Here is a 26,560-nt window from a genome sequence, read left to right on the forward strand (position 1 = left end):
CCCCCAGCCCCTCCTCCCTCAGACCCAGGAGTCCAGGCCCCCCAGCCGCCTCCTCCCTCAGACCCAGGAGCCCAGCCCTAGCCCTCCTCCCTCAGACCCAGGAGTCCAGACCCCCAGCCCTCCTCCCTCAGACCCAGGAGTCACTATTCTCTCTTCAGGAACCCAATTAATCCCCTTATCACATCTTTCCTTAAGACCCATGAACCCAAGTCCCTGGCCACTTCTTTTTGGGGATCAGTATAATTTCTGATTCACGAAGACTCAGAAATCTCCAGCCACGTTTCCCTATTGTTACGAACCCGAACATGCTTTCTGTGGAAGACCCACAAATTCAGGCTCTGCTCCCCACTTCCATGGAAGACACAGAAATCACAGCAAGCTCTGCCGTGGACTATGGCCCGGGGTGGGGATGGGGGCTCTTCCTTGTCTGTGGGTCTATAAAAAGGTGAGCTTTCTTTCCGTTTTGATCATCTCCCTAGCAGGTTACTTGCGGCATGCATCACAGCCTGGTTTAACGCTAGTTCATGAACCAAACTTTCTTTCTTTCCTACCTGTGGTGGAGAAAGAATTCTCTGGGTTGGGAGCATTTCAGTGATGGTCCCAACAGGGGGAAGCAGGGCAGTGGGACACACATGAACTGGCCCTGGGCACCTGCAACTCCTCACAGGCACACCTGAGCTCTGGCTTGGGCCCTGCTCTGCGGACCGTCTGGCCGCTCCTCTGTGCAGTGACCGCTCTCCAAAGAACAATGCTCCCCCTCAACCCTTCCCCCTTTCCATCCTCCCTCCAACCGCTCCAGCTGGCTTTCACTTCCGCCCTCCAAACTGCTCCCCTCGAGGCTGCTGGAGATTTCCTCATCCCATCCCGCCCAACCCCAGACCTCCACCTCCGTCTACTGAAGCTCCTGACATCATCTGACACAAGAGATCCCTCCCTCGGCCTTGAAACACTTGGTTTACCTGGCTCCCATCTGGGGAGGAACACTTTCCTGACTGTCCTCCTAGCTCATGGGCTGTCTTTGCTGGCTCCTCCCTGTCCCTAGTCCACACCACGGTTTCTCAATCTCAGCACTATCTACATTAGCGCTGGATCATTCTGTGCTGTAGGCGGGCTGTCCCGTGCCTCCCAGGATGTGCAAGAGCCTCTCCAGCCCCTAACCCCCGGATGCTAGTAGGACCTCCCAGTTAGGACCAAAAACATTTCCAGACGTCGCTGAATGCCCGCAGGAGTGTGGGACAACTGCCCCCAGTTGAGAACCTCTAATGTAAACACTGGAGCGCCCTGGACTTTGACCCGATCGCCTCTAGCTGATGCTAAGTGTCCACTTCTTACCCTGACCTTCTCCTGAGGCGCCAGCATCACAGAACTAATGGCCTATCTAGTAACCCCAGCTGAACGTAACAGTCACCCCGGGGTCAGGGATGCTAGACCCCTCTGGCTCCCTCAACCGACCCACTCCTGAAACTGCCTCCTGCCCGGTCTCGCCATCCCGGGATTGGCCCTTCTGTGCCCTCCGTCGCCCACAGCCACCACCTGGCGTGACGCTTCATCTCTGCGCTTTCTCATCCCCACATCCACTCTGCGCCAGGCCCCGACCTGGCACCCAGGTAAGTCTGGCTCCCGAGTGGCCATCAGGAACGGCTTCATGACGAGAATGTGTCAGCTGCATCCTGATCTCATCTGCTGGCTCTGGGAAGGCTGAGGGACACTCGGCAGGGTACCTAACCTCTCTGAGCCTCCGTTTCCTTGTCTTTAAAATGAGGATAGTAAGGGGCACCTGGGTGGCTCAGTCGTTAAGCGTCTGCCTTCGGCTCAGGTCATGATCCCAGGGTCCTGGGATCGAGCCCCACATGGGACTCCCTGCTCTGCGGGAGGCCTGCTTCTCCCTCTGCCACTCCCCCGGCTTGTGTTCCCTCTCTCGGTCTCTCTCTCTGTGTCAAATAAATAAATAAAATCCTAAAAAAAACAAATGAGGATAGTAAGTCCCACATCCTAAGGCTGCAAACATCACAAGGTCTGGCACAAAGCTTCCACTCGAGAAATACCAGACGGGTGGTGGAAAAAAGCTAACATACAGTGACCACTCACCTGGCGGGCCCCCCAGTGAGGACACGTCATTCGTTATCTCGCTTCGTCCTCACATCAACCTACGCAGCAGGTAACCGCATTACCCCCATTCAAGAGTTGAGGAAACACGGGTTAGCTAACTCATTAAGGGTTCTCCGTAGCTGGGCAGGGCCAAGATTCCCGAAAGTCTGGCCAGAGTCCATAGGATTCAGTACACTGCTTCTGTCGAAGAAGGCTGGCTTTACAGAGGTGGAAACTGAGGCCCGGGGGCGGGAGCGGAGCGATCTACCCCCACAGCACTGCGCATCCACGGCAGGGCAAGAGCCTCAAGAAACTACAACTCCCGTGATCCTCCGGGGCGGAGGCCGGCGCGCAGGCGCAGGCGCAGGCGCAGGCGCTGCCGGGAGCTGTAGTCGAGCGTGCCCAGGGCGGCCGGCTCACCTGAGCACGTAGGAGCGCACGGGCGCGCTCTTGTAGACATACTGCGCCAACCACCACTGCACCGTCATGTTCCAGTAGCGCATGCCGTCCCGCACCCGCACGCAGAAGTCAGTGCCGCAGCAGTCGATGTTGCGGACGGTCTCATAGTCGTACTCCAGGGAAGCCGCCTTCTCCGGACTGGGGGGTGGAGGGTGAGGGTGGGGACAGACATGCAGCTCAGCCACGCCCCCCGACGCCGGCTCCTGTCCCAGCCCCGGCCGCTCAGGAGGGATCACGGCCAGGCCAGAGCTCTGGCTGCCACGTTTGCTAGGGCAACAGGGGAGGGGAGCCCAGGGGGAGCCTTTTCGGGGAGGAAGACGGGGGGGGCGCCGTTCACCGACGGTGGGGGCCTCCTCCTTTTGGTGACGGGGCTGCAGCAGCAACGAAAGGCCTGCGGGGGGCTACAGCTGCTGAGCTACGAGGCCTTAGCAACCTGGCCCTTCGCTGGTCTCAGAAGCTAGGGAAAGGCGCTTCCTTAGCAACCAAGCTCTCTACCTTCCGAGAAGCCCCCAAGGGTGGTCCCTCCTGAGTCGCCAAGACACTGTGGTTGCCCGGGAAGGAGCATCCCTAATAACGAGGGGGTCTGCGGTTGCCAGGCAGACGTTCTAGACCCACGCGACTCCTTGACGTCTCTGTTGCCGGGGAAAGGGCATTCCTTAGCAACGAGGCCTAGGGTGTTTAGAAACGCTTCTGGAAAGGCCTTTCCTGCAGCTGGTCCCTGTGATTGTTTAAGAAGTGTCATCTCCAGCAGCACGGGGGTTCCTGGGTCCCTGTTGCCGACACCCCCAGCAGCGGCGAACAGCCTGCACCCACCGGAACCGCTGGTGGCTTCTGATAACGGGACCAGAACCATCTATTAAGAGTGGGGCCCAGCAGATTCAGAAAAGCCTTCAATTCCTGCCTGGCCTTCTCCGGGAGACACGCTGTCTCGTCACTGGAGGTCCACCCGTGGCTACGAGGGCAGTGGCTGAAATTCGTGTGGGGTGGCGCTTCCCCCTTAATGGAATGGCTGTCCGTGACTACTGGGGCATGGCCCAATCGCAGCGAGGAGGAATTCAGTTTACACCGCTGGGCTGCTCCTCCCAGCCCTAGCCCCAGGCAGAAGGCCACCCCTGGTTGCCTGGAGCAGTGGGGCACTCCACTCCCAGTTGCTGGGAGCATCATTTCCCTAGCAACATAGGCGCAACACTGCCTTAGCAACAAGACGCCGCTGGTCAGTGGCAGTGGGACCCACTAGCAACCAAGACCGGGTGGGACGGAGGTGTAGCACTGCTAAGCAGGGCAACCCACGCGTACCAGGGTACGCCCTCGGTAACGGTAGGAAAGCGACCCGCAGTGGCTAGGAGTGGTGTCCCCTCAGCTGGAGGGCAGCGGGGTCAGGGATGCCATTTCCTTAGAAGGTTCGGGCTGCCAGGACATCCCATGGTTGGGGGGGTGCTGGCTTCCAGCAACAAAGGCCAGTCTAGGGGGCTCCATTTACATAGCAATGAAAAGCAAGTCTCGTGGTAGGAAGAGGCAGGCCGTGGTTGCTAGGGAACCATTTCCCTAGCAACAAAGGGTGGGCCCCAGCCCAGCGCAAAGATGGTAGCCCAAGTAACCAGGAACAATCGAGTTACTGGGGTGACACTTCCATGGCAACAGAGGGGTGGCACACGGCCGCTAAGAGACCACCTTCCTTCTCCTAGCAACAGAGCGCAGTCCGCCATCCCAAGAGGTGACAAGCAGCACGAGGGGCAGCGGGAGGCCCCGGGGGTGCCGCTCCCCAGGACAGGGGTAGGGGGGCTGTGGTGGCCACGGGGCAACACTGCACTGACAACAGGTGGTGACGCCGCCCCCCCACCCCCCGCTCCCCGCTCTCCTCCCTGCTAGGGGCAGGGCCAGCCAGTGGTGATGGGGCCTGCCGGGTCTTGGGAAGCCTCCCTCCCACTGCCTGACCTGCTGGGGGGTGGGCATTGGAGGGTGGGGCCGCCCCCGGCCCGGGCTTTGGCGGCCACGGGGTAGGCCCCGAAGCCGGCAGCAATGCAGCCGCACTCGGCGGCAATCCAGGCCACGTAGAAGCGCATGCGGAAGGCGAAGAAGACGGGGACCATGTAGAAGAGGCGGGCGGGCAGCGGGCGGGCGTAGAAGGCGTCCTCGCGCACGGCCTCCAGCGGGAAGAGGTGTGAGGACAGCAGGAAGAGCAGCCCGAAGAGCGGGGCCGGCCAGGCCCGGCGCAGGAGGGGCCGCAGGCTGGGCACGGCCCCCGGGAACGGCTGCTCCAGCCAGTCCAGGTACGTGCGGTAGCGGAAGAACGGGCCTGTGGCGGGAGGGAGGAGGGGCAGCTGGTCAGACTCCACGGGGCTGGGAGGGTGGCCACAGCTCGGGGTCTGGAGGCCAGGTCATGGTCCCAGGATCTCAGTCTCCCCTGAGACTGGGGAGCTGGGGGGGGGAGGAGTGGAGACTTGGGGAGGGGGCAGCTGGTCAGGCTCCCAAGGGGCTAGGAGGGTGGCCACAGCTTGGGGTCTGGAGGCCAGGGGCCTGAGACTGCAGAGCTGGGAGGTGGTGAGGGTATGAAACCCGGAACAGGGGTGGGAGGCTCAGACAGAAAGGGACAAGAAGCCAGTGAGTTGGTAGGCTCTTGATCTTAGGGGTCCTGAGTTCAAGCCACACGTTGCGTGCGCACTGGGTGTGGAGGTTACTTAAAAATACAATTTTAAGTGTGCTGTATATACACAATGGAGTATTACTCAGCCATAAAAAAGAATGAAATCTTGCTATTTGCAACAATGTAGATGGAGCTAGAGGGTATTATGCTGAGCAAAGTAAGTCAGAGAAAGACAAACACCATGTGATGTCACTCATGTGGAATTTAGGAAACAAAACAGATGAACACAGGAGAAGGGGGAGAACAGGGAGAGAAGAAAACCGTAAGAGACTCTTAATGATAGAGGACAAACTGAGGGGTGATGGACGGAGGTGGGTGGGGGAATGGGCTGGATGGGGGATGGGCATTAAGGAGGGCTTGCTGGGATGAGCACCGGGTGTTGTACGTAAGTGATGAATCACTGAATTCTGCTCCAGAAACCAATATTGCACTGTATGTTAACTAACTAGAAGTTCACAGGACTCAGAGAAAGAAAGAGGACAGCCAGCCCCATCAAGAGGAACAAAGACCTGGAGAAGAGCGGGCTATGGAGACAAGTCCCTAAGAAAGATGGGGACGGATGAGCCAGGCCTCGAGGGCCAGGGGGTGAGCTCTGCATGAGGGAGGAGGCAGCGCAGTGCTTCTGGGGAGGAAGAGGGTGGTGTGAGAAGTCAGAGGGTCGCAGGGGCCGGGTTCCCGGCCTTGCAGGCACTGAGGACTGGGGGTTCTGTTCGAAGAGCTAGGAAACCACCATAGGCTGGAAGTGCTGGAATATGGTTTCCCTTGGCCCCCCCCCCCCCGGCCCCAAGCAGGGCAGGCACTGCAGGGGGTCACTGATGGAGAACGGGACACAGCTGTAGCACCTGAGACATGGTGATGACCTGGCCGGGGGAGGGGGCAGTGGGATGAACAGAAGTGACAGCCTCCCAGGTCACACAAGACCAGAAAGAGTAGGATCCCATCCGTAAATGATCAGAAAGGGCCAATCTAGAGAGACAGGAAGCCGACTGGTGGTGTCCTGGGACTGGGGCAGATGGGAGGTTGGAGGGATGATGGCGGGAGAGCCCAGGTTTCCTCGTGGGGGGACGCAATTGCCCTACAATGACATGGTGGTGGTGGTTGCACGACTCCGCAACTACACTGAAAACTTGCGAATGGGATGTAGTTTTCAGCGGGCGAGTATCGATTACAGTTCGGTAAAGCTGCGGTCAAAAGGAGAGCCTTCTGGGAGGTCGACGTGAGTGAAAAATACTCCCTGAGGCGAAAGTGGCAACAGAACGTGAACATTTGTTCCCTGGTGGCAGAAACATCAGGGTCGTGCAGACCTTTCTGCTTCATCGCCTGTGCTCCCGAGAAGCCACAGGAATCCCTGAGGCCGAGAACAGTCTGTCTGTCCTCTGGGGGAGCCGTGGGAGAGTGCGAGCTAGAGCCAGGCCGCGATGCTCGCCTTAGAGCAGCAGGTGCCGGCGTGGAGGCAGGACTCTGAGCGGGCACAGACCCCGGGGTGCACGGTGGAGACAGGGTGCCGAGGCGCAGGAGGCAGGCCTGGGGGTGCAGGCACACTCACCTGTCATGATTCCCACATAGCAGTAGCTGTAGCTGAGCGTCTCCATCAGGGAGGGAACGTCGGGCAGGAGCCCCAGGCTGGGCCCCTTGCTGAAGCCGGAGGCCATTTCCTTCCTCTGGGCCAAGTGCAGGTCCTGAACTTCACTGGCCAGACTCACCAGCTGGGAGGAAGGGGCGAGGGCAGGGCGCAGATCAGACAGCAGAGGCAGGGTAGCGGCTTCTTGCCCGCCAACCCTCCCTCCTGGGCCCTTCCACCTCGGTGCTCCCCCTTCTGGGTTCTGCAGCCCGCAGCTTGATACCGCTCACGCTCTCATGGTCTCCAAACCGTACCCCGGACTGGGCTCCTCCCTCCAACCCCCAACCCTCAAGAAGCCTTCTGTCATTAGTAGTCAGGTGCCTACGGGGTTCCAGAGGGGAACACGGTATCACCCACACTCCCCACAGCAGGGCCTCTTCCAGCCTGTCTCTCAGCAAATGCCACCAGCAGCCAATTAATCGCTCAGGACAGAAACCTTCCTTATTCCCCAAATCCAATCCCGTAGGTCTCGGAGTCTGTCGCTTTTGTGTTGCCTCCCCCCTCCCGGGGCTGAATGTGTGTGGCCTGCCCGCCCCGACACCTGCTCTCTACCCTTCTCTGCAGACCCTGGGCCGAGCCTGCCGCAGCAGGCCTCAGCCCGGCTTCCAGCTTCCCCCAGGGTCCTGCCAATCGATCGATCGATCGGGTCCTGCCGATCAAGAGCCCTGGGCGGAGAGGGGGCAGGCAGGCATGAGGGCTGGGCTGGGCTTTCCTTCCCTTGTAAGATCACCTGGGGCTGACTGTGCTCCTCGACTGATCTTCTCAAGGTGGGGGCTCCCCGGCTGCTGGTCCAGGATTCCCGCACTGTCCCTCTGGCTCCTCAAATCACCCCCAATGCAGGATCTCCTGCTGGAGTTCTGACTATCAAGCTGCCACTGCTTGTCAGCAGACCTCTGATCAAGGAGGCCATCCTCACTCTTCTGGCCCTTCCCGTGGCAATTCCATCAGCATCCAGAGCGTATTTCCAGGCATGTAAACCTGGTCACTTTTCTTTCTTCTGGCAACAAACCAAACCACCACTTCCGGTGGGCCCTGGGCCCCATGGGAAGCGCAGAGCCCTCACCGTGGCCCCGTCCCCCTTCCTTCTCCTGATGAACACTCGCTGGGGCTAGCACAGGCCTGCTCCCACATCCTGAAAGGCTCTTCCTCCAGCTCTCGGCTAACCCACTCCGGCCTGTCCCCGCCTTCCCGCGGAGAAGCCAGGACGCTGATGAGACCTGGTTCACTACCTCGCGTGACTGTCCTGGAGCTCAGCACCCAGGAGCTCCTGACTTTTCGGTCTGGGGTGGGTCTGGGGATCTGCTTTCACCCATCTTCCCAGGTGATACAGAGCCAGACTCGGGCGTTCCTGGTTTTGTGCCCTTAGATAAGTGCCTTCTCTCCAAAGCTGTTTTTCCTACTTCGATAAATGGCTTGCGACCAACACGCGCTCCTCAAGAACACGCTGGTGAAGCACTTAGCTCACGCTCTGGCATATGCTGCACACACCAAAGGACGCCGACGGTTACACTACGGGGCTGGGGGGCGGTATGTACTTCTTTACCCCAGAGAATAGCTGAGAGGTGAAGTCCCACCACTGGGGTGCGTGGGAGATAAAAGCCCGCCTCCCCTACTCCCCAGGGGAGTGGGCGGGAGGAGGAGGTGAGGATGGGGAGTTCAGGCAGCACAAAGGGAGGGCTGGAGGGGAGTCTGACCTTCAGCGTCAGCAGCAGCTGGACGGCATTGGTGAAGGGCGTGGGAGTGGGCAGGCCCAGCAGGCTTAGTGCGCGGAAGAACAGGAGGTAGGAGAAAGTCCAGGCGAGGGCGAGGGCATGGCAGGAGCTGGGGCAAAGGCAGAAGGCCAGCTGTGCTGGGTATAGGGCCCCGGCCTCCGCCTCCCCCAGATTCTAGCTACAGATCCTCCCACACCGCCCACAGAAAATGGGAGAGTGACCGTGGAAGAAGGGGTGCAGCCACACACAGATGCACCACGACACAGAAGGAGGAAGGCTCAAGAGAAGCTTTCGGGTGAAAACCCTCCGGTCCTCCATTTTTTCTGTGGGAGGCAAGCAAAAGGGAGGGAGAGAGACATAACAGAAACGCGAACGGTGGCAGGGCCAGTGCAAGTCCTCCTTTCTCCTGAATACATGATTTGGACATCAAGGAACAGGTCAAACACACAGGGACGAGACCCAGAAGAAAAGGCAGAAGAGGAAAAAAAAAAGAAAAATAGGCCAAACGACACAGAGAATTCAGAGATTAACAAGAGACACTCAGAGACAAAGGCAGAAAGGGAGACAGACCCAAGGAGGAAACAGGTTGCTTCCTCCTTCCCCTCTGTTTCCCCCCTCCCCACGCCCCCCCACCAAATCCTCACCAGGGCTGGGCCTGGATGAGGGCCCAGGTCCCAAGGATGGTGATCAGAGAATGCAAAGTGTGGGGGCCACAGGTGAACAAGGTGAGCCCCAGGCCCACAGCTGCTGCCCCCCATCTCTTCAGCCCAGGTCCTGCAGGGAGAAGGGACAGCATAAGCCTGGAACCTTCCAGGGAGTCCCCTTGCCCGGTCTCCCCCACGCCCCCCCCCCCAATTTTCCACTAGGGAGGGAACCTGACTCACCAGCTTTCTTAAAGAGGAAGCCGATGGGGATGGAGATAAGAAGAACCACTAGATAAGTCCACTCTTCAGGCGACATGGTCTGGGGGAGGGGCAGAGGTTTGTAGTAAGAACCCAAGAGTCCGTCCTTCAGCTCTTTCCCCTTGGAGGATTCAGGAATCCTCTCCCCCTAGTCCCCAGTTGTTGAGGATCATGAAGTCCTACCCTCTGCTCCTCTCCTCTGAGAACAGGGGAATCCGGACCTCCAGAACCTTCCTCCTTCCAGGATAAAGGAATCCACCCCCAGCCCCACTTTTCTGAGAACCCAGGCCAGCAGTTCTCTTATCCTGTAAGAACCCAGGAATCCCAACCTCTCAACCCCTCTCTGCGATCGCAGAAATCAAAGCTACTTCCCCCACCCTCACTGAGGACCCAAAGATTCAGACATCGCTTTCTGAGAACCCAGAAACAACCCTTGTCCTGGGCCCTTCCTTGGAGAGCCCAGGATTCCAGAGCTCCCAGCCTCCTCCTCCTTCGAGGATCCAGAAGCTCAGGCCTCCCTCTCCGAGAACCCAGGCTCCAGCCTCCACCTCCTCCGGAGCTGCAGACGCTTCTCCCACCGAAAGCCCGGAAGACGCTCCCCCACAGCTCCTCTCCAGCTCCCCCCACCCCCCAGCGCAGGTCAGACCTCCCCGGCCGAGCTACCAGCTCTCCCCCTCCGAAAACCCAGGCTCCAGCCTCCACCTCCTCCGGAGCTGCAGACGCTTCTCCCACCGAAAGCCCGGAGGACGCCCCCCTACAGCTCCCTCCCACCCCCCCAGCTTAGGTCAGACCTCCCCGACAGAACTACCAGCTCTCCCCCTCCAAAAACCCAGGCTCCAGCCTCCACCTCCTCCGGAGCTGCAGACGCTTCTCCCACCGAAAGCCCGGAAGCCCCCCCCCCCCCGCCCCCCTCCAGCCCCCCCCACCCCCCCAGCGCAGGTCAGACCTCCCCGGCCGAGCTACCAGCTCTCCCCCTCCGAAAACCCAGGCTCCAGCCTCCACCTCCTCCCGGGCTGCAGACGCTTCTCCCACCGAAAGCCCGGAGGACGCCCCCCCCCCGCCCCCCCCCCCCCCCCCCCCCCCCCCCCCCCCAGCGCAGGTCAGACCTCCCCGGCAGAACCACAGGCGGTTACGCCACTCCCCTCTCGGCCGCGCTCTCGGCTCCACGCCCGCCCCGGTCGGCCGGCGGGTCCGCAGCCCCCCGCCTCGCCCCCGAAGCGCCCCCGCCCCGGCCCACCTGGGCCCGGCTCCACGCCGCCCGCCGGGCGGGAGGCGGCCGAGCAGTCCCGGCCCACGGGCGCCCCGGCTCCGGCCACGCCTCCGCCGCCCAGCGCGCGCCGCTCTGTCGCGGTCCGGGGCGGATGCGCGGCACGGTGAGGCTGAAGGCCAGGCAGCGAAGCGGCCGCTCCGGGAGCCCGCGAGGACCGCTCCGCCTCTGCACCTGGACCTCACGGCAGCCGAGCCCGGAGCACGTAAAGAGGCGGGGCCTCGAGCTTGGAAGGAGGAGGGGCCCGGAGCGTCGGGCTCCGAGGGACGCGTCGGGACCGGGAGGAGGCGGGGTCTCCGCTTCGGGTTCCTTCGGGCAGAATCGGTGGCAGTTTGGAGGCGGGGCCACAAGCTTCGGTTTATTTCGGCGGTCTCTGTTCGGATGTAGGCGGGGCCAAGAGCTTCGGCCGGATGTGGGCGGGGTCACAATGCCTGTTTGACTTAGATTGGGAGATAGGCGGTGTCTGGGGTTTTTTTTTGAGAAGGAGGCGGGGCCACAGACTTAAGCAACACGAAGGAGGCGGTGAGCTAGAGCGTTCCAAGGGGGCGGGGCTAACAGCAGCTCACCCTGAGGGGGCGGGACCCCGGCTGGCGTGTCTGCCACCGGGGCGGGGCCAAGGTAATTGGCCTCACTTTCCCTAGAGGCGGAACCGAAGCGGCCGAGGGAGGGTCGCTTCGAGGGGGCGGGGCCAAGGTGTTCCGCTTCAGGGGCTACGGCGCCACTGGGGGCGGATCCCAGACTTCCCGCTTCGCTGAGGTGGCGGCGTGACGAAATTGACGCAGGGGGTCGGGATGGGGAGGGGTGGAGGAAGCAGCGCGTGGCGCGCTACGTAGGGGTGGCTCTGCCGGGACCGCGAGCTGGTGTTTACGAGGTGACTGACTGGTTCTGTCGGAGCACGGTGCCGCATTCTGAGGGGAGCGCTCACGAGGGGGTGAGCCCGCCCGAGCGGGGAACGGATGGCGGGTGTCCAGTGGGAGGGGCCTCCGGCTGTGGGGTTCGCTCAGTGGGGCGGGTACTCGCTCCCCAACCGGGAGCGCTTGCGGCCGGGGGGGGCGGGGCCTGGCTGCGGGGTTGATGGGAGCCGAGGGCGCCCGAACGCCGAGCCGCCGGCCTTCAGGAGGGGCGGGGCTGCGAGTTCGGCCGAGCCGAGGAGGTCCGAACGCCCGAAAGCCTTGCGCCGGGGGCGGGGCTTCTACGGTGGGCGTCTGACACCGCGCGAGGAGGCTCTGAGGCCACGCCTCGGTGGTTTGGAAAGGGGAGGGGCCGAGTCCGAGTCACGGGAAGGGGGCGTGGCCCCGCGCCTAGGGAGGCTTCTCTCCGAGCGGAGAAGGCGACATGGCCGGAACGCTAACCGCAGGGTCGGGAGGGCCTAGCGGCGCCCCAGCGCCTCGGTGAGGGGCGGGGCCTCGTCTCGGCGGCCCCGGGGCCTGGCGGGATCGCCTGGGGGCGGGGCCCGGCGCCCAGGGGGCGGGGCCCGGCGCCCAGGGGGCGGGGCCTGGCCTGGAGAATCGGCAGGTGGCAAACGAGGCCCGGGCGAGGCTCCACCCCCCCAGGCGTAGGGGCGGGGCCTCGCTGAGACCCTCCACCCCACCCCACCCGAGGCGGTGGGAGCGCTCTGTCGGTGACCGCTGTGCCCCCCCGGTTCCCGCAGGAGGATGCTGGTGGTGGAGGTGGCGAACGGCCGCTCCCTGGTATGGGGAGCCGAGGCGGTGCAGGCACTGCGGGAGCGTCTGGGAGTGGGGGGCCGCACGGTGGGCGCCCTGCCCCGCGGGCCCCGCCAGAACTCGCGCCTGGGCCTCCCGCTGCTGCTGATGCCCGAAGAGGCGCGGCTTCTGGCCGAGATCGGCGCCGTGACCCTGGTCAGCGCCCCGCGCCCAGATCCGCGCCAACACAGCCTGGTAAGGGGCGGGCCGGGGACGTGAACGCCCTGGACCCGCGGAAGTAGAGGCAGGACACCCGGACTCCAGGTCCCTGCCGTGGGAGGGGTCTGGGCGCCCTGGATTCTGGAATACTGTGCCTGCAAGAGACTAGGATCCCCGGGTTCGGGCTTGGGGGTTGGGAGGAGTCAGCGAGTCGGGGTTCCTGGCTTCCTGAGGCAGCGCAGACTTGGATCCTGGGATTCCCGCTGGCTTTCTTCTCAGGCTGTGGCATCCTACAAACGCCAGCAGGAGCAGGGCTTCCAGGAGCAAAGCGCCCTGGCAGCCGAGGCCCGTGAGACTCGTCGTCAGGAGCTCCTAGAGAAGATTGCGGAGGGCCAGGCTGCGAAGAAGCAGAAGCTGGAGCAGGAATCAGGGGCCAGCGAGAGCCAGGAGGCCGGTGCGAACCCGGCTGCCGCAGAGAGTGAGGCCAGCGCTAGCCAGGCTCTTGGAGAGCCCGAGGAAGCAGGTGAGGGTAGGAGCGGAGTCCAGGGACCAGTGGAAGGAGGCGGGAGACCTTTTGGGAATCCTGGCCGGGAATCGAGGGCCTGGGACTCTCCGAGGGATGGGAAGACCTCGTCCTTGGATTCACCAAACTGCTGTATTCTCCTCCCCCAGGTTCCTCTTCTCCCCAGCCGGGGCCTTCAAATGGGGTGGCCCCCTTGCCCAGGTCCGCCCTGCTGGTCCAGCTGGCCACTGCTAGGCCTCGGCCCATCAAGGCTAGGCCCCTGGATTGGCGTGTCCAGTCCAAAGACTGGCCCCATGCTGGTCGTCCTGCCCATGAGCTTCGCTACAGCATCTACAGAGACCTGTGGGAGCGAGGCTTCTTCCTCAGTGCTGCTGGCAAGTTCGGGGGTGACTTCCTGGTCTATCCTGGTGAGTTTTGTGGGCACCTCCCGTTGTTGCCCCTTTCTTCACAAGCCCACCACCGTCTGCATTTTCCCTTTTTGTCTTTTCTCAGCCTCTGAAACCCATGGAAGGACAGGAACACTTGGGAACCCAAGCCTGTTTGGAGGGCAGCGTAGCAAATTTGATTAAGCACTTTCTTTGATCCAGAAGTTTCACTTAGATACGTGCACAAAACGTACAGGAAATCGTCACTGCAGGATTCTTTACAGTAGCGAAATATTAGAAAGCAACCAGAATGATTGTTAATAGGTTAATAGGTTAATAGGTTAATAGGTTAGCTAACACATTGGTGTTAGCTGTCAGAGATTAATGTAGGTCCACGTACATTTACGAAAAGATGACCAAAGGAGAAGGAAAAAAAAGAACCACTTGTTGAAAACAGGTATGGGAGAAGTGCGTTATGTTTTATGTCGTCATGGAGTTATACACACATTATTTAGGTAGCTTTAAAAGTCATGGCCCTAGGGGCACCTGGCTGGCTCAGTCGGTGGAGCATGCTACTCTTGATCTCAGGGTTGTAGGTTCAAGCCTCACGTTGGGTGTAGAGTACTTAAAAAAAAAAAAAAATATATATATATATATGGTTCTAGCAAAAGAATATGAGAACTTAGAATGGAGTACTGACTAGAAAGTAAGTAGCTAGTGGAAAAAGGCCTGAAAGCATGTACTCCAGCCCAAGTACAGTGGTACCCCTAGGTAAAGGAGACTTTCAGTGTATCAGTTAAATTTTGAATTTGTACTATGAGTGCCTTTATTGTTTAACTAAAGGGTTGAAAAAGTAAGTCTGCAGGAAAATCACCTTTTTTGTTCCTCCTGAGAACATAGAAGGATAGAAGCACCAGATAAGTAGTCAGATCTTAGCTGTTGGTTGGAGACCGATGGAGTCTTCTGCAGATGAGCCAAGAGCCTTCGTCTCTTCTCAGACCAAACACTCAACTAAGGGACTGACTTAGGAATTAAGAACAGTTTACCTGCCCCGTGCTCTACAGATAACCACACTCTAATTACCTTGCTACTGTTTTTTTGTGACTTCTGTATGTAAAAGATTATTTTGGTTTTGAAAATGACCTTAACATATGAATACTAATATTTAGTTCAAGCTTTCAGTGCAGTTTACAAATCTTTTTTCCAGTCTAGCAGATTTTAAGGGAACTGTTAGTCCATGTTTGATAGCACTCGTAAAAGGAGTTATGTAATTTTCAGTGTTACAAGTTGCATTAAAAAATTTGTTTTAGGGGCGCCTGGGTGGCTCAGTCGTTACGTGTCTGCCTTTGGCTCAGGTCATGATCCCAGGGTCTTGGGATCGAACCCCGCATCGGGCTCCCTGCTGAGCGGGAAGCCTGCTTCTCCCTCTCCCACTCCCCCTGCTTGTGTCCCCTCTCTTGCTGTGTCTCTCTCTGTCAAATGAATAAATAAAATCTTTAATTTATTTATTTGGCAGAGAGAGAGAGAGAGCACAAGTAGGCAGAGTGGCAGGCAGAGGGAGAGGGAGAAGCAGGCTCCCCATGAGCAGGGAGCCTGATGTGGGGCTCGATCCCAGGACCCTGGGATCATGACCTGAGCCGAAGGCAGACGCTTAACCGACTGAGCCACCCAGGCGCCCCTGCATTTTAAATTTTAATATGTTTATTTTCCTTTTTAAGTTGTATGGTGTTCAGGTTATGGAACTTGCCAAAAACTCAGATCTAATAACTTGTAAATGGAGTAAGTTTTAAGTTTACATGTTCTAATACTGTTAATGGCCTTACTAAAACTTCCGGTTAAAATAAGGGTAAATCCACCAATAACTCCATCACACATCTGAAACTGAACCAAATGACTGACCTGTTAGTTCTAATGGGTCAATATTTCTAAAAGAATACATACTCGGTGTATGAGGTATATGTAGAATCTTTGTTTCCTGAAGATTAGAATATTCAAGGACTGAGGCCCTTACTTATTTCTGACAGTAAAGCTTCCCGAACTTAATAAAGGCACTAGGCGTCTTGGAACAGTTTTTTTTTTTTTTTTTTTTTTTAAGATTTATTTATTTGAGAGAGCGAGAATGAGAGAGAGAGAGCACATGAGAGGGAAGAGGGCAGAGGGAGAAGCAGACCCCCTGCTGAGCAGGGCGCCCGATGCGGGACTCGATCCCGGGACTCCAGGATCATGGCCTGAGCCAAAGGCAGTCGCTTAACCGACTGAGCCACCCAGGCGTCCCTTGGAACAGTTTTGAGGCAGCTTCCCAGGGGTTTCGATGCTTCCTTCTGCACGGCCAGAGGTGTCACAACAGCTGCTGGCTGGAAAGCCGGCCGAGGGTCCTCTCAGTGGGACATCTCACCGCCCTGCTCTCGCTGGTTTTCGTTAGCTGGCACCGAACCTTCTGGGTGGGGCCCCATTCTGGCTCCGGCTCTCCTTGATCAGTCAGATTTACCTGATCCAGGGGCAGAGCGCAGGTCAGGTTACTGGGAGGCAGCCCTGTCTGCTCACGTACGGCCTGTGGTTCCTGTGGTGCCAAAGCGGCAGAGGTGAGTGCTTGTGACGCGGCCGTAAAACCAAACACTCACTGTTGGGCCCTTTCCTGAGAAATTGTGTGAACTCCTTTATCCCACCTATTTATTACTCCGTCGTCTTGTAAGTTCTTTTAGTCTGTTAGAGTCACTTCCCCTTGGATATTCACGTGACATCCTTTGCGTTCCTCGTGGCTTTGACGGACTTTGTGGTCGTGGTTCTTACGTCACGACAGTGATCTATTCCGTTAGTTGTTTTGTTTTTTAAATACGATTATGCGGAATGTGTGGGACAGCTTGCCCCACCCCCTCTCTCCCCACGCAGGGTATCGTCGACTTCTCCACGTTGGTACATTCTTCTCGTTTCAACAGCTGTGTGATACTCAGTCTTACGGAGAGACCATGAACTTAAGTCTGTGGTTTGGTTGTCTCCGTTTCTTAGCAGCTGTAAATGATAACAGAGTGAACATCTTCGTAGGTATATTTTAGCACTGTTATCCTTATAAGTAAAAAATTCCAAGAAGTGGAATTGCTGGGTCCAAGAATAGCTATTTTGAAATATTCATAGTGATTACTAGGATGATTCCCGTCTCCTACCTGTGGACATTCCGGTGTCTTCCAGCCCTCTGCCACTGGGAACTGCTACATGTCTCTCTCTCACCCAGGTGACCCCCTTCGTTTCCACGCCCACTACATTGCTCAGTGCTGGGCTCCGGGGGACCCCATTCCACTGCAGGATCTGGTTTCTGCGGGCCGCCTGGGAACCAGCGTCAGAAAGACGCTGCTGCTGTGTTCTCCTCAGCCTGACGGGAAGGTGGTCTATACCTCCTTGCAGTGGACCAGCCTGCAGTGACTCCAGAGACCCGTGCGGATGTGGCTGCCTCTGTGGACAGAGCCTGTCTAGATGGCCCCAAGCTCGTCTCTGCATACGGGATGCTGCAGACCCTCCTGCCTCTCTCTGCAGTTAGGTTTTGACTCCGGATTTATAAACACTACATCCTTATTTCTCTCCCTGTTTCAAAGCACTTACTGGCTGTGATGTTTTTGTAGTTACCTGTTTCCAAATTGTGAGCTTCTTGAGGGTAAAGCCTGGGTTTGATTCATCTCCAGTTTCTACAGGGCTCAGGCCTCAAGAGGTCTCAGTAAACTTGTTGAATAAACGTGGAGTCTGTGATTTGAATCCTGATGACAATCCTGGGAGGTGTGAGTGTTTGCATTTGCTTATACAGATGAGGGAAAGGCTTGGAGGAGGTCACACCTCTAGTAGGTAGCCAGGCAGGCTGGGATTTAAAGCCTGGTCTTTCTGAGTCCAAGGTCTGCGCCCTTCCCACCACACTAAACTTCCTTTTGAGAAGATTTTCACAAAGCATTTCAGGTGCACACAAAGGCATAAATCAAAGTAACATGTGAAGGGAAGGAAGGACGTGAGTGTGGCAGTTTCAGGACGGGTTTCGGGTGGGGAGGGGAATGTCAGGGAGGACTCCTTGGGGCTTGTGGAATGGTGGTGGTCTTTTTCTTGGCCTGGGTGGTGTTTATTCAGGTGTGTAGAATTATTTTTTATACCATACATTTATGGTCCAGATCCTTTTCTTATACATATATTCTATTAAAAGCTGAAACACATATAAATAAAATATAAATTTGTGAGATGATTCACATAGCTGCCTTTCTGCTTAAGAAATTATTTGAACGTTGGGGCGACTGGGTGGCTCAGTCGTTAGGCGTCTGCCTTCGGCTCAGGTCATGATCCCAGCGTCCTGGGATCGAGCCCCGTATCGGGCTCCCTGCTCAGCGGGGAGCCTGCTTCTCCCTCTCCCTCTGCCTGCCTCTCTGCCTACTTGTGCTCTCTACCAAATAAATAAATAAAATCTTTAAAAAAAAATCTATTAAAAAATTATTTGAACATTATCAGTACTACCAACATTTATATGTATATTTTAAAAATGTGTAGTTTTGTCACATAGATTTTGCTACTGAAATACAGTCACATGGTAATGATTCTGGGGCTGAAAGTGTCTATCTCTAGTTTCTCGATTTCTGTGGCGCCAGTTTCTTCTTTCTTTCCTACCCTTCTCAGTAAACAAATTTGCTAGAACTTCAATTTCCTGTAAGCTTAGATTAATTTAAAACAGGACACCAACCCCTGCCCAGTTAACACTCTGTTCTTTGTGCCTCTTTGGTAACTGGCTTGTAAATATATTCTCCAGGCTCTCTCTTCTTTACAACAGAGTTCTTAGCTGACTCAGTACTTCTGTCTTGAGTCTTCCTCAAAAATTCCTCATTAAAAAACTTGTGGATGGGGGGACTCCTGGGTGGCTCAGTCATGAAGCATCTGCCTTCGGCTTGGGTCATGATCCCAGGGTCCTGGGATGAAGCCCCACATCGGTCTTCCTGCTCAGCAGGGAGTCTGCTTCTCCTTCTCGCTCTCCCTCTGTGCTCTCTCCCTCTCCCTCTCTCAAATAAATAAATAAAATCTGGAAAAAAAAACGAAAAGCAAAAAACGAAACTTGTGGGTGCCTGACGAGCTCAGTCAGTGGAACGTGCAATTCTTGATCTCAGGGTCGCAAGTTCAAACCCCACGTTGGTCTAGAGCTTACTTAAAAAAAAACTTGTAAGGATGTCCACATGCACACACAAAAAAGGTGCCTGGGTGGCTCAGTTGGTTAAGCGTCTGTCTTCGGCTCAGGATATGATCCCAGAGTCCTGGGATCGAGCCCAGTGTCGGGCCCTCTGCTTAGCGGGGAGCCTGCTTCTCCCTCTCCCTTAGCCCTTCTCCCTGCTCATGCGCTCTTGCCCTCTCTCCTTCTCAGATAAATAAATAAAATCTTAAAAAAAAAAGCAGATACAGACAATACACCCTTTACAAAAATTAAGTCAAGGGCATCACAGATCTCAGTATAAAATGCAGGGCTATTCAACGCATAGGAGATAATAGGAGAAAACCTAGATGACTGACACTTCAAACACAACACCAAAGGTGGGGCCGATGAAAGAATTGATAAGCTGGACTTCATTAAAATTAAAAACAACATATTGCAAAAGACACAGCTGATAAAGGACTGCTGTCCAAAAAATATAAATAATTCTTAAAACTCAACAACAAGAAACAACCTGACCAGGGGCACTTAAATGGCTCAGTTGATTAAGCACCCAAATCTTAATTTTTTTTTTTTTTTAAGTAGGCTCCATGCATGGAGCCCAATACAGGGCTTGACCTCACAACCCTGAGATCAAGACCAGAGCTGAGATCAAGAGTGAGCTGCTCAACTGTCTGAGCCACCAAGGCACCCTAAGCATCCAATTCTTTTTTTTTTTTTAAAGATCTTATTTATTTGAGAGAGAATGAGAGAGAGAACACATGAGAGGAGGAGAGTCAGAGGGAGAAGCAGACTCCCTACCGAGCAGGGAGCCCGATGCGGGACTCGATCCCGGGACTCCAGGATCATGACCTGAGCTGAAGGCAGTCGCTTAACCGACTGAGCCACCCAGGCGCCCTAAGCATCCGATTCTTGGTCTCAGCTTACGTCTTGATCTCAAGGTCTTGAGTTCAAGCCCTACTTAAAAACAAAACAACAATCTGACCCCCCCAACCCCAAAAATAGGCCTAAAACCTTAACAGACACCTCACTGAAGGAGTTCTGCAGCTGGCAAGGAAGCACGTGAGAAGATGCTCCACATCCTGTGCCATCTGAGACATGCAAATTAAAGCAACAGGAGATACAACTACACACCTATTAGAATGGCCAAAATCCAGAACACCAACAGCACCAAATGCTGGTGAGACATGGAGCAACAGGAACCCTCATTCATTGCTGGCGGGAACACAAAATGGCACAGCCACTTAGGAAGACAGTCTGGAGATTTCTCATAAAACTGAATGTACTCTCGGCCATGCAATTGGTGTGACTATCTCCAGCAAGTGTGTTCCTTGGTATTTACCTAAAGGAGCTGAATATTTATGACCCCACAGAAACCTGCACATGGATGTTTATAACAGCATTGTTCATAATTGCCAAAACTTGGATGCAACCAAGAGTTCCGTTGTAGATGGATGAGTAAACAAACAGGCCCATCCAGACAATGGAATATTTTTCAGTGCTAAAGAGAGCCAAAATATCAAGCCATGAAAAGACATGGAGGAACCTTAAACGGACATTACTAAGTGAAAGCAGCCAATCTGAAAAGGCTGCATACTGTATGATTCCAACTGTTTGACATTCTGGAAAAGGCAAAACTGGAGACAGAAAAACGATGAACGATTGCTAAGGGCTGGGGAGGTGGGATGAACAGGAGGAGCACAGAGGATGTGTAGGCCAGTGAAACTACTCTGTGTGAGACCATAATGGTGGATAAGTGTCACCATACATCTGTCCAAACCCATAGCATGCACATCACCATGAGTGACCCCTACACAAACTATGGACTCTGCTAATGACGTGTTGATGTAGGCTCATCAGTGGTGACAAATACACCCTCTGGTGGGGGGTGTTGATAGTGGGGAGACCGTGCATGAATGGGGGCAGGGGCACACAGGAAATCTCTGTGCCTTCCTCTCAATTTTGCTGTGAACTTAAAACTGGTCTAAAAAAACCAAACCCATAAGCGACTGCCTTCGGCTCAGGTCATGATCCTGGAGTCCCGGGTTCGAGTCCCGCATCGGGCTCCCTGCTCGGCAGGGAGTGTGCTTCTCCCTCTGACCCTCCCCCCTCTCATGTGCTCTCTCTCAAATAAATAAATAAAATCTTAAAAAAAATAATAATAAAAAAAATAAAAATAAATAAAAAAACCAAACCAAAACAAAAAAAACCCATGGGCTCTACCTTCCAAACACTGTAGACCCATATTTGCCCACTTCACTCCACCTTCACGGCCAACATGTGGGCAAAAGCAACGACATTACACACGTGGATGATTGCAGTAGTTTCCAGACTCATCTCCTTGGATTCCATCCTTGCCCCCCATCCTCTGTTTTCAACAGAATGGCTGGCATTATTGGGTTAAAAGGTGGGTCAGACCGTGTCCCTCCTCTGTAGGACTCTCCAGTAGTTTCCCATCTTAAAATAAAAGCAAAGGCCCCATGTTGTCTGTCCCTCGTCCCCGTCTGTGCCTCTCATCCGTGTTTATGCTGCCCCTATTCCTCTACCTGGAATGCTCTTCCCCTCATGGCTACATGGTCTTGTCCCCCACTGCCCGCTGATCTTTCCTGCAATGTCACCTCCTCAGGCCTTCCATGGTAACCCTACCTTAAAATTTAACACCCCTCCTGGATGCCCCTTCCCTTTTGATTTATTTGCCATACCATTTATCACTAATGTGATTTACAGTGAGAAATATGCATTTGATCTTCATCCCTTCCTGGCACAGACCTCCTAAAACCCTTGCAATATCCTAAGAGTAATAAAGGTGTCTGGATATTCCTAACAAAGCCCTTTCAACAAAACCTGGGTTTATATTAATGAGATGACCTCCAGGGAGGGGAGAGGGGCTGAAAGTTGGGTCACTCATGAATTGCTAATGATTTAATTAATTGTGGATGAATTAAATGTAATGAAGCCACCATATAAACCCAAAAGGATGGGATTTGAGAGATTCTGGGTGGATGAACATGTGGAGATGGGGGGAGAATGGCCCACTTGGAGAGGACATGGAAGCTCTGCCTTCTCCCCACGCCTGGCCCTATGCATCTCTCCCATCTGCTGTTCCTAGGCTACATTCTTCCATAATAGACCAGTGATCTGGTAAGTAAAATATTCCTCTGAGTTCTGTGAGCTGCTCTAGCCAATTAATGAACTGGGGGAGAGGTTTGTGAGAAACGTCAATCTGTAGATGATGCATATAGTTAGTTATTCATATATTTAAAAATTTAGACTATCAACTATAGTTGAGCCTCTACTAAGACACAGATAAATCGGAAAGATGAGGCCCCTGCCCTCCTATAAATTTTTGTCTGGGAGCTCATCTATAAACAAGAAAACAAAAATGAAATGGGTAGCTTGAAAGACCTCACAGTGCATGGTGGGAGTAACAAGGATGATGCTAGCAAACAGTGAGTGCATCCTTTGTGCACCCTCAGTCCTCACTGTAACCCTGTGAGGTGGGCACCACCAACAACCCCATTTCACAGATGAGGACGCTGAGGCAGAGAATGGTGGAGAGACTTGTCTAAGGGGTCTTGATGAGCAAGCGGCTGCAGGTTTCAACCCAGGCGTCTGGCTAGAGTGGAGCTGCCTCTCTGAGGAGGGGACGCCGCCCGCTGAGAGCACAGGGCAGAAGGAGTGTAGAGCAGTGCTGAGGAGGGCGGCTGTGGGGCCAGGCGGTCCCAGTTCCAACCTTGGCCTGACCTCCTTTGTCAAGAGACTGAATAGGCAAACGGACGATGGCCAGGCCATGTACGAAGATAGAATTCTGACCCACAGCCTGCAGCAACGTGCCTGGAGGCCAGCCTGCTGCCTCTCGTAGCAGGACAGGAAGCCCCACAACACCCCTGTACCAGTTGGTCCAAAAGGGCCGGGACTTGACTAAAAACTGACGCTTCCCTAATTTTTGTCCCTAGCTCTAATTTAAGACCAACAAGAGAAGGCCAAGTATGCTCCCTAACTGATAGCATAGGACAAGGACTTCTAGTGAGCCTGTCCCCAGCTTCCCTGGGCACAGGCCTGGTCAAGGCTCGAGTGCAGCCTTCCATGTTTTCTACTGTAGGCTTTCCCCCTCCTCCGTCTGCCTTGGAGTTTCTGCCAAGCTATTGTCTGTTCTCTCTCTTTTTTTAAGATTTCTTTCTTTCTTGTTTTTTTTTTAAGATTTTTTTTATTTATTTGACAGAGACACAGCGAGAGAGGGAACACGAGCAGGGGGAGTGGGAGAGGGAGAAGCAGGCTTCCCGCAGAGCAGGGAGCCCGATGCGGGGCTCGATCCCAGGACCTGGGATCACGACCCAAGCCGAAGGCAAACACTTAATGACTGAGCCACCCAGGCGCCCCTAAAAACTTTTTATTCTTAAGATTTATTTGAGAGAGTGAGTGAGCTTGAGCGGTGGGTGAGGGGCAGAGGGAGAAGCAGACACCCCACTGAGCAGGGAGCCTGACATGGGGCTTGATCCCAGGATCCTGAGATCATGACCCAAGCCGAAGGCAGACGCTTAACGACTGAGCCACCTAGGGCCCCAAGATTTATTTCTATTTATTTATTTTAGAGAGAGAGACAGAGAGAGAGCACAAGTTGGAGGAGGGGGAGGACAGACTCCACACTGAACATGGAACCCCATGTGGGGCTCTGTCCCATGATACTGAGATCATGACCTGAGTGGAAATCAAGAGTCGGCCGCTTAACCAGCTGAGTCACCCAGAAGCCCCGTCGCGTCTGTTCTCACTTACTTCCACATTGTGTAATCTCGGGCAAGCTCTGTAGCCACTTTTGGGGGCCTCAGTATCTGCCTCTGCAGAACAGGACTGCTCGTAGTCTTAGTGCTCTCTGGGTATCTACACTGATGCCTCGTGAGCGAGGACAGCCTCCCCGAGAGGACTCCGGGAGCACATTTTGAGATCCGCAAAATTCTTAGCCTAGCACATTCGAAGTGCTCATTAAACATTATCTAACACTGATAAGTGAAGCTGTTGGCGTGAACGGTATTTCTCCAGACAGGAAGGGGCTGGAGAAAATACAGGCAAATCTCACTTTAGGGTGCTCTGCAGATACTATGTGTTTTGTTTTGTTTTTTTTTAAAGATTTTATTTATTTATTTGAGAGAGAGAATGAGAGAGAGAGAGCATGAGACGGGGGAGGGTCAGAGGGAGAAGCAGACTCCCTGCCGAACAGGGAGCCCGATGCGGGACTCGATCCAGGGACTCCAGGATCATGACCTGAGCCGAAGGCAGTCGCTTAACCGACTGAGCCACCCAGGCGCCCAATTACTATGTGTTTTTTACAGATTGAAGGTTTGTGCCAACCCTGCGTCCAGCAACTCTATCAGTGCCGTGTTTCCAACAACTTTCGCTTACTTCGTGTCTCTGGGTCACATTTGGGGAATTATCCCAACATTTCAAGCTTTATCATCATCATCACATCTGTGGTGGTAATCTGTGATCAGTGATCTCTGATGTCACCATCGTCACTGTTTGGGGGCACCACCAACCACACCCACATAAGACGGCAAACTTAATCAATCAATGTGTGTGTTCTCACACGGACCGGCCGTTCCCCGTCTCTCTCCCTCTCCTCGGCCTCCCTGTTCCCTGAGACACAGCAGTATTGAGCTGAGGCCAGTTAATACCCCTCCAGGGGCCTGCAGGCGTCCAGGTGAAAGAAGAGTTGCACGCTTCTCGCTCTAAATCCAAAGCTAGACGTGACTCAGCGTAGGGAGGACGGCGTGGCGAAGGCCGACACAGGCGCAAGGCTAGCTCTGTTGTGCCGACCAGCCCAGCTCTAAATCGAGGGAAGCGTTTGTGCAGGATGTTGAAAGAGCTCATCCAGAGCAAGGCCCTGCCCCCCTTCAGTTCTGTGACGGCCGAGAGGCGTGGAGGCTGCGGGCCAGTCTCAAGCCAGCAGAGGTGGTTCGGGAGGTGGAAGGAAAGAAGCCATCTGCGTGAGAGTGCAAGGCAAGCAGCCAAAGCTGATGTAGAAGCTGCCGCAAGTTACCCAGAGCTAGCTAAGGTCATCCGTGGAGGTGGCTACACTAGACACAGATTTCCGGCGTAGACAAAGCAGCCTCCTACTGGCAGACGATGCCGTGTAGGACTCTCATCCCTAGAGACGCGTCAGTGCCTGGCTTGAAAGCCTCAGAGGACAGGCTGACTCCTGGTAGGGGCTAAGGCAGCTGTCGCCTTCAACGGGGAGCCCGTGGTCAGTGACCATTCTGAGACTCCTCGGGCCCTTGACAATGACGCTAAAGCTCCTCCCCCTGGGCTCCGTAAACGCAACAGCAAAGCCTGGGAGACAGCGCATCGCTTTACAACATGGTTACTGAATATTTTAAGCCACACTTGAGACCTACGGCTCAGAAAAAAAGAAAAAAAAAAAATCCTTCCAAAATACTACTGCTCCCTGACAATGCACCTGCTGACCCAGGAGCTCTGAGGATGTTCAACGAGATTAATGGGGTGGTCAGGCCTGTAACACAACACCCATCCTGACAATGCACCTGGTCACCCAGGAGCTCTGATGGGATGTTCAACGAGATTAATGCCGTGCTTGGGCCCCTAACACAACAGCCACCCTGACAATGCACCTGGTGACCCAAGAGCTCTGATGGGATGTTTATCGAGATTAATGCCGTGTTCGGGCCTGTAACACAACACCCATCCCGACAATGCACCTGGTGACCCAGGAGCTCTGATGGGATGTTCAACAAGATTAATGCCGTGGTCGGGCTTTTAACACAATACGCATCCTGCAGCCCATGGACCAAGGAGTCATTTCAACTTCCATGTCCTGGGGCACCTGGGCGGCTCAGTAGGTAAGCGTCTGCCTTCGGTTCAGGTCATGATCCCAGGGTCCTGGGATCGAGCCCCGCATCGGGCTCCCTGCTCGGCGGGGAGCCCGCTTCTCCCTCTCCCTCTGCCTGCCACTCTGCCTACTTGTGCTCTCTATCTTTCTGTCAAATAAATAAATAAAAATCTTTAAAAAAATCAACTTCCAAGTCTTAGCATAACACAGTACATTTTGTAAGGCTCTAGCTGCCTTAGGCAGTGATTCCTCTGATGGATCTGGGCAAAGTCAGCGGAAAACCTTCTGGAAGAGATTCAGCATTCTAGATGCCATTAAGGGCACTTGTGATTTGGGGCGCCTGGGTGGCTCAGTCGGTTAAGCACTCTTGATCTCCGCTCAGGTCTCGACCTCAGGGTGGTGAGTTCAAGCTCTGCATTCGGCTCTATGCCTGTGGGGCCTACTTAAAAAAGAACATTTGTAATTCATGGGAAGAGCTCAAAATATCCACATGAACAGGCGTTTGGAAGAAGTGGATTCCAACCCTCATGGATGACTTTGAAGGGTTTGGGACTTCAGGGGAGGAAGTCACTACAGATGTGGTGGAAACAGCAAGAGAACCTGGATGAGATGTGGAGCCTGAAGAAGGGACTGAATTGCTGCAGGCTCATGATCAAACTTGAACAGAGGAGGAGCTACTTCAGAAGGAGGAGCAGAGAGAGTGGTTTCCTGAGTTGGAATCTACTCCTGGTGAAGATGCTGTGCAGATTGTTGAAATGACAACAGAGGACTTAGAATATCACATAAACTTGATAAAGCAGTGGCAGGGTTTGAGAGCATTGACTCCGATTTTGAAAGCAGTTCTACTGTGCTGGGGGGCCTGGGTGGCTCAGTCGGTTAAAGGACTTCCTTCGGCTTGGGTCATGGTCCCAGGGTCCTGGGATCAAGCCCCGCATCGGATCCCTGCTCGGCGGGAAGCCTGCTTCTCCTTCTCCCACTCCCCCTGCTTGTGTTCCCTCTCTCGCTGTGTCTCTCTCTGTCAAATAAAGAAATAAAATCTTAAAAAAAAAAGAAAGAAAGAAAGAAAGAAAGAAAGAAAGAAAGAAAGAAAGAAAGAAAGAAAGAAAGAAAGAAAG

At 54.9% G+C, this 26,560-nt stretch overlaps 2 protein-coding genes and 1 long non-coding RNA gene across 5 annotated transcripts in view; 1 reads left to right on the forward strand and 2 right to left on the reverse strand.

Annotated features, from left to right (window-relative positions):
* MBOAT7 (membrane bound O-acyltransferase domain containing 7) overlaps window positions 1–10,922 on the reverse strand; it is a 13,021-nt gene extending 2,099 nt beyond the window's left edge. Inside the window, exons 1-7 of one of the 2 annotated variants that reach the window (XM_034986320.1) lie at window positions 10,664–10,914; window positions 9,409–9,487; window positions 9,169–9,298; window positions 8,507–8,633; window positions 6,738–6,897; window positions 4,483–4,843; window positions 2,509–2,685 (exon numbers count right to left, since the gene is read on the reverse strand). In XM_034986320.1, coding sequence (XP_034842211.1) covers window positions 2,509–2,685; window positions 4,483–4,843; window positions 6,738–6,897; window positions 8,507–8,633; window positions 9,169–9,298; window positions 9,409–9,484 — 1,031 coding nt within the window. In that variant the 5' untranslated portion in view covers window positions 9,485–9,487; window positions 10,664–10,914. Of the gene's footprint in view, window positions 1–2,508; window positions 2,686–4,482; window positions 4,844–6,737; window positions 6,898–8,506; window positions 8,634–9,168; window positions 9,299–9,408; window positions 9,488–10,663 lie in introns of both variants that reach the window. The other variant, XM_034986321.1, reaches the window with a different exon arrangement.
* A 527-nt stretch (window positions 10,923–11,449) lies between these two features.
* TSEN34 (tRNA splicing endonuclease subunit 34) lies at window positions 11,450–17,193 on the forward strand. 2 transcript variants are annotated; one of them, XM_034986374.1, is made up of 5 exons: window positions 11,450–11,624; window positions 12,345–12,591; window positions 12,835–13,078; window positions 13,228–13,485; window positions 16,673–17,193. In XM_034986374.1, exons 2-5 carry the CDS (start codon window positions 12,349–12,351, stop codon window positions 16,858–16,860), a joined length of 933 nt encoding a protein of 310 aa, XP_034842265.1. In that variant the 5' UTR covers window positions 11,450–11,624; window positions 12,345–12,348; the 3' UTR covers window positions 16,861–17,193. The 2 variants fall into 2 exon arrangements, with proteins under 2 accessions (XP_034842265.1, XP_034842267.1); XM_034986376.1 differs by having other exon boundaries at window positions 11,450–11,564.
* The window catches only part of LOC117997942, a 28,351-nt gene continuing 17,437 nt past the window's right edge, over window positions 15,647–26,560 (reverse strand). Inside the window, exon 3 of the long non-coding RNA XR_004675925.1 lies at window positions 15,647–16,452. This is a non-coding gene — a long non-coding RNA (uncharacterized LOC117997942). The remainder of the gene's footprint in view (window positions 16,453–26,560) is intronic.

The sequence above is a fragment of the Mirounga leonina genome, unplaced genomic scaffold, assembly GCF_011800145.1.
Source record: "Mirounga leonina isolate KUSES-001 unplaced genomic scaffold, KU_Mleo_1.0 Mir_376, whole genome shotgun sequence".
NCBI lineage: Eukaryota > Metazoa > Chordata > Mammalia > Carnivora > Phocidae > Mirounga > Mirounga leonina.

What these genes read in the sequence shown, in the direction of transcription:
- TSEN34 (XM_034986374.1), top strand. Translation starts at nt 12,349, where the DNA reads ATGCTGGTGGTGGAGGTGGCGAACGGCCGCTCCCTGGTATGGGGAGCC. An exon ending in ATCCGCGCCAACACAGCCTG is followed by an intron (nt 12,592 to 12,834) that starts GTAAGGGGCGGG and finishes CTTTCTTCTCAG; the next exon opens with GCTGTGGCATCCTACAAACG. An exon ending in TGACTTCCTGGTCTATCCTG is followed by an intron (nt 13,486 to 16,672) that starts GTGAGTTTTGTG and finishes TCTCTCACCCAG; the next exon opens with GTGACCCCCTTCGTTTCCAC.